This window comes from Nematolebias whitei, chromosome 15 (assembly GCF_014905685.2).
Source record: "Nematolebias whitei isolate Nwh7 chromosome 15, NemWhi1, whole genome shotgun sequence".
NCBI lineage: Eukaryota > Metazoa > Chordata > Actinopteri > Cyprinodontiformes > Rivulidae > Nematolebias > Nematolebias whitei.
Genome location: NC_056512.1, coordinates 19,918,108 through 19,924,663, shown reverse-complemented (window position 1 = coordinate 19,924,663; position 6,556 = coordinate 19,918,108). Strand labels below are relative to the sequence as shown.

The window sequence follows — 6,556 nt, the reverse complement described above, 5'->3', positions numbered from 1 at the left end:
TTATTTTTTTGTGATTAATCTCATTTGTATGAGCAAAATTAAATTATGATTTAAATATGTTTAGAACCTTTTTAAGGTACCGTTTTATATAAAAAATGTTCAATACATTAAAAAAGGCACTTTAACAGCAGTGTTCTAGCAATTAAAGTAACGTTAAATTAAAGTAACATGAACATCTCAAATATGAAACCAAAGCTATTCTACAGGGCAAAATGTTTTTATTTTATTTTATAGACAAAATAAAAAGATTCATTCAAACCCAAAACCACAATCATCTAATAAGATTATTAGATTTCACAAGAATCTAATAATTATTTCACAATGAATTTATCTTTATTTTTTATTTTGCAGCAGTCCCAGCTGAATGCATGCAGCTCTAAAACTTGACTTTGTTTCTTGTAACTACAGACATTATGATCTGATTTGAATAAGACGGTTTTAAATTGAAACAGGTCTCTCTTGTAAATGAGTCCCCGAGGCTCAATGGGCACTAACCTGTATTGGTTGAATGAATAAACCTTTAACTTTATTTATTTGTTCATGTTCCTCATGCTCCGTTTGTGAACCGAACTCTGCCGCTCCAACAGAACCAGACCTTCAGCTCTCCACCCGCCTTCCTCTTAGTAACTGGTCAAGACGACGCGAGCTTCAATGTGTTTGTTGAGGCGGACCCTGTCTCGCTCTCAAGCTGGAAAGCCAGCCCCCGGCCGGATTGTTGGCGCTATTCATTTGCTTCGTTAATGCAATAATCACGAGTTAACGTGAACAGCCTTTATTTATATATATATATATACATATATACTTTTCAAACCTTTCCCATGCTCTTGCAATATTCTAAACAATATTTCTAAATGCTCTAAAAGAGCACAGGATGTCATGATTTCAGCTCTCTGCCACAGCTGCTCTCTGTCAGTGCTCTTGGCCACGCCCACTTCTCCATTGCCGAGCTGCGATCAGCTGCAGCTTGGACTGCACACAGGTGATAAATAATTTAAAGTAATTTATTTTAAATAAAACGTCCATGCCAGTCATGCGGCTCATCCATCATTCAGCCAATTTTGTGTCATGCCCAATCTTATTTTGAAAAACTGCGATAGAGCGCGTCCGTGAACATCGAACCGCGAGGTATCGAGGGACTGCTGTATATATTTGAGCCTGTGTGAGAATTGGAGAAAATGCACAAATTATTCAGTCTTTTCCACTCAGCTTTTGTTTTGTGACAAATCATTGACATATAAAGGTTGACACCGATCCAGAACCTTATTATCCAACATGTGAAGTTTCAGAAACCCCGTGGCTTTGTTCCTTGATGAGGTGAAAATCTATCAACTTGAAACATCATGATACGTTTCCATATCTTCACCAAATATTTCTTTCAGGTGGCTACACGGTTGGTCCAAAGCCACTCATCGAGCTGCTGAGGCAGCGCTCGCGGCCCTACCTGTTCTCCAACGCCCTCCCCCCTGCCGTGGTGGGCTGCGCCACCCGGGCTGTGGAGCTGCTGCTCGCCTCTAATGACATCGCACAGAGCATGGCGGCTAAAACCATGAGGTGAGTTTGAGCTAAGAAGGTGTGGGGCTATCTGATTGTTCAAATCGTTTGAAGTGGTCATTTTGTTTAAAGTTGTGGAACAGTTAATATCTTACCTGTTGAAGATGACTCTTTAAACTACCGTGGTGCTTGGAAGTTTGTGAAGTCTGTGGAAGTTCCTATATTTCTACATGAATATGATCTCAAACATCATCAGATGTTCACACAAGTCCTACAAGTAGATAAAGAGAACCCAGTTTAACAGATAAGACAAAATAATATAAGTGGTCATTTATTTGTTGAAGTAAATGATCCAACATTAAATATTTGTTCCTTCAGGTCACTGGTGATCCAGTGATCCAGTTAATTTTTCTTTAATATTTTAATGTTCCCAAAGGATCAGTAAAGTTTTATTTAATCTAATCTGATTTATAAAATAATATTTGCCTGAATTTCGATGAAATTGGTGAGATTTGGAGCTCCTTTAAGGCAGCCGCACTCCACTTTGGTTTTGGTTCCACTCAGACTAGCCTTTAGCTTAACAGGCCTGTGAAGACTAAACTCTTTCTCTGAACGGAAATTGTTCAAAGAGCTATCTACAACAGGTAAGATATTAACCGTTTGTAACGTTACCACAGAACTCCGCGTAAAAATGCTGGACTGTCGCTTTAAAAGAAGCCGAGCGAGCAAAGATATGCTAACCTGTTCTCAGCGGTGCTGTTTGTTTCCACTCAACAGGTGTGTGATAGCTGCTGTAAGAGTTTTTGTTGCTTTTCAACCAGATTCCGTAACAAGATGACGCTGGCGGGCTTCACCATCGCAGGCTCGGCTCACCCCATCTGTCCCGTGATGCTCGGCGACGCGCGGCTCGCCTCGCTGATGGCCGACGATATGCTGAAGCTCGGTGAGACGCAGCATCAGAACAAGTTTTATTGTTGTGCTTCTGTCTATGCAAAGTCAGCCTTACATGGAAGATTTTCCAGTTAATTTTCACCCCCCTCCCTTTTAAAGGAATCTACGTGATTGGATTCTCATACCCAGTGGTACCAAAGGGCAAAGCCAGAATTCGTGTTCAGATCTCGGCTGCGCACACAGACGAGGACATCGATCGGTGTGTGGACGCTTTCATCCAGACGGGCAGAAAGCACGGCGTCATCTCCTGAAAATGAGCAGGAACTGGACCGGTTCAGCAAACCTCCTGTCCCCTCACTTCAGGACACCTGTTACTCAAACATTATGACTGACACAGAAGGAAGTCTTAGTTAACGTTTATAGGTCAATCGACAATGAATCATGTTTTTGTTCCCAGACTTTGGATACAAAGTGCTTTTTACTGAAGGTTGTATTTCAAGACAAAAGGGCTAATAATTCCACATGTGCTTTATTACATCTTACAGAGAGAAAATGCTGTTCTTAAATCCACAAATGTGATTTTTAAAATGATGGTCAAATCAATAAAATAGTTGCTTTGACTAAAAATGTTGCTTTATAGGAGCTTAAAAATATAAACTTATATTTCAAATTAAAAAGGCTGTTTATTTCCTGTACATCAGTTTCACTAATAAAGAAAAACATCTTGTTCCCAACTTTATTAACTGCATGTTTAAACTCATCTTTTAAAAGGTGTTTTCCTCTAAATAAATCCTGTTTCTAGTTAGAGGTTTTACATGTAGTTATTAAACTCATGTTGCGCTGCACATCTTGCAAGGTTTCTGGCAGCACGATGGATCAGTGGTTAGCACTGCTGCCTCACAGGAAGAAGGTCCTTGGTTCAATCCCCGGTTGGACCTGGGGTCTTTCTGTGTGGTTTTATTCTTGTGCTTTCGTGGATTTTCTCCGGGTACTCCGGTTTCCTCCGACATACTAAAAACATGCATGTTAGGCTGCCTTCAGGCCCAGGCCTCCCTTGCAAAAGAGATCTGTAATCTCAGTGGGATTTGCCTGGTTAAATAAAGGTTAATAATAATAATAATAATAATTGCATGTGTTGGTGTTTAACGAGGTCTATACGGTTCATTTGCTGCAGATATTTTAGGCCTGACACATTTTTCTGTCCTCCATCTGTTCTCTTTCTTTGTTTCAAGCTACACTTTACTGTACAGCTGTCATGATCCGGCACTTGGCAAAAAACTGGGTGAAAAATCAGAAAAGATTCAAAGAAAATCTTTTAATTAACGGGAAAAACTGCCTATTAAGGCCACTTTAAAGGATAGATTGTTTTTTTTTATGCCTGGTTATGTTTTCCTGATATTCATTAGTTTTTAATCCTGTTTTGTAAAATCTTCCTTTAAGAAGAGCATGATAAAGCTAAATAACAAAACCATGTTTGAAAGACTTCCTGTGAGCGGTACGACCTCCAAATCAGCACGGATAGAACATGTTTTCTAGTAATTTAGTTCCAGGTCATGATTACGTTTGAATTGGCCTGTCGCGATAAACGATAAATCAATTAATCGCATGATAAATGAAAATTATTAACCTCATTTTCATTTATCGGCTTTATCGTTTCTTCGTGTCTCTCTCTTTCTACTGAAGACACTGGATGACAAAAAGATCAACTCCAGTGCTCTTCACTGACTCCTCCCTTTCTTTTTTCTCTTTAAAATCTGTTTTAACCGTCCAAAATTGTGTTTCTGGATCGTTAAAAGCAGCTAAATTGAGAAGCTAAGCTAACAGGCCGACCTCGGGGGAAAAAACCTCCTTGTCGAAACTCCAAAATTCACGATTGAAACCCGTGCCTTTGTGTAAAAAGTTGTTTTTCTCTGCAAAAAGAAGCTGAGAACTTAACTAATTTTTTTATTAAAAGCTTTGTGTGACAAATGCTATGCTAAAGAGCTCAAACCACACCGAGCATCGGCCATTTTGAGAACTGAAAAACCAGAAGGAGAGACAGCCCATGTCACGTCAAGGGGCCTCCCTCCCATTTTTCTTAAAGAGACACGCTGCTCTCTCCCTCACTATCCATCCTTCGGTTCAAACAGTCTTTACTGCCATCCGTTGGTTGAATAAAGGTACTACATTCAAAACAAATTAAACATTTCCTCTTAAATTACTTTTAAATTTAAATGCACTGTTTGAACACTGAGAATAATCTGAAATTAATCTGGAATACAATGGTTAAATAAATACATTAGCATTTTTGTTTTGGTAAAATTTGGTCTTTATATGCTTAAAAATTGTCAATCAATCAAATTATTGTTTTGCGTCACTTTAAACGTAGGTGGCAAAAACTGCTCGGATTGTTTAATTTTAGTTTGTGAAAAGTGGTAAGGTAAATTTGACGGTCAAAGGGTTGAGTGTCACTGGAAATTCACCTCATGTTTTGAGAAAACTTTAAAATAAAAGTCATTATGCACCAAGGATTAAAAGGTAATTATTACAAAATCAAACATGCTGTTTTATTTTATAGGGACAAATGGATCAAAATGCAAAGACGAGCAGGAAAAAAAAAGAAAAAGAGCCAACAGTTCAACATAGAACTGCCCTTCTTGAGCTGGCTATGCACGACTGATAGGTGGAGATCATTAACATTTAAGGCGTCTGGACCTCTGTAGTGTTCAAACATCTGCAGTCTCCTGAATCAGATCAATGTTGTCTCATGGCTGCAGTCGATGGTGTCCAAGATTCTCTGAGCAACAAAAAAGACAGGACAAGTGGGACGGACTGAATCCAATGTGCTCCTGTGCTGCAGCCTGTTGGGACTGAAGGGCGGAAGAGTTTTTCCCTGTTCAGCTGAAAGTTAATTCTTTTACAAACACACTGACGGGGTGCGAGGCTGCAAGGGAGCTCGCAGCCTGGCAGGGACCCGGTGCACACAAAGACTCGTTCAAAGACAGAATCAGGTCCAGGGAACGCACATAATCCCTCCGACATGATGCAAACAGCCTCTAAAGCAAGGCTGTTCAGCTGGCGGCCCGCGGGCCACTTTCAGCCAGCAGGTCTCAGTCCGGCCCACCAATGAGGTTTTTTTGTTTTTTGGGTGGGGTTCTGGGTTTGGGTGTTGGGTGCTGTTTATTGCATTTATGATTCAATGTAATAAAACCAACACATTTAGAAAGTGTTTAAATTTAAAAGGGAACAGATCATTGTAATGCTTTATTTACATAGTGACGTTTTTTGTTTAAAACAGGTCTCTCTTGAAAATGAGTCCTCGTGACTCAATGAGACTGAGACCTGGATGTCCACCGGCCCCTGAGCTGCTGGTGTTCAGAAACTGTGACCCCCCTGAGCAGTTTTGTTTGAGCAAAAACAAAGAAAACCTTCGGTGCAGTCTAGGAACACACACAGATAACATTAGCCCTGTTCATCTCACTCTATTGTCGACCACTGTTTAACACACGCCAGGCCCCCAGGGTCAGAGAAGTCCTGCAAATCTTGTCAAAATGCTCCAGATTCATTAATTAAGGTGTGTTGATCTCATTGAGATGGGAGGGAATAAAGAAAGAAAAGGAACTTCATAACTCATCTAATTATGTAATTGACGCTTCAAAGAGGAATGAAAAAAGAGAAATATGCACAGAGATCGAGAACTTCAAGCAGACACACACCCAGGTAACTGAATATTATAAACACTGGCTAAATGCACAGGTTGATATTAGATTAAATTTATATGTTGTGTGTGTTCGCAATGAATAGTTTCGTTTTGGATATTCTCAGAAGCCTTTCTTTCCAAAGAGATTTACATTATGGTAAGTATATCAAGGAAAAACCTGCTGAAGTGCTCATGAACACTTTAACAAGTGGCAAAACTGGGGCTCAAACTTTTAAAATTTCAGTCTGAAGGTGGAGCCACAGTCAACCTGAGGCCCTGTCTACACGGCTCTGGAGTTCTTTTTCTCCACCACTGGGAGGAAAGTATATCCACATTAACAACACATCCAAGTGAACATGTAAGCTTTGCTAAAAATTCTTCCTAAAACTTTTTATTATTATTTCATTTTATTCAGGCTGTTTAGAATTTATTTTTTGTTATTAGCTATTTCAGCAGCACATAACCATGCATCAGGATTGAGATAAAGAAGACAGA

At 39.6% G+C, this 6,556-nt stretch overlaps 1 protein-coding gene across 1 annotated transcript in view; it reads left to right on the top strand.

Moving 5' to 3' along the window:
* The window catches only part of gcat (glycine C-acetyltransferase), an 11,102-nt gene extending 8,052 nt beyond the window's left edge, over nt 1–3,050 (top strand). Inside the window, exons 7-9 of the mRNA XM_037688859.1 lie at nt 1,380–1,551; nt 2,313–2,434; nt 2,542–3,050. Coding sequence (XP_037544787.1) covers nt 1,380–1,551; nt 2,313–2,434; nt 2,542–2,693 — 446 coding nt within the window. The 3' untranslated portion in view covers nt 2,694–3,050. The remainder of the gene's footprint in view (nt 1–1,379; nt 1,552–2,312; nt 2,435–2,541) is intronic.
* Nucleotides 3,051–6,556: the final 3,506 nt, after the last annotated feature.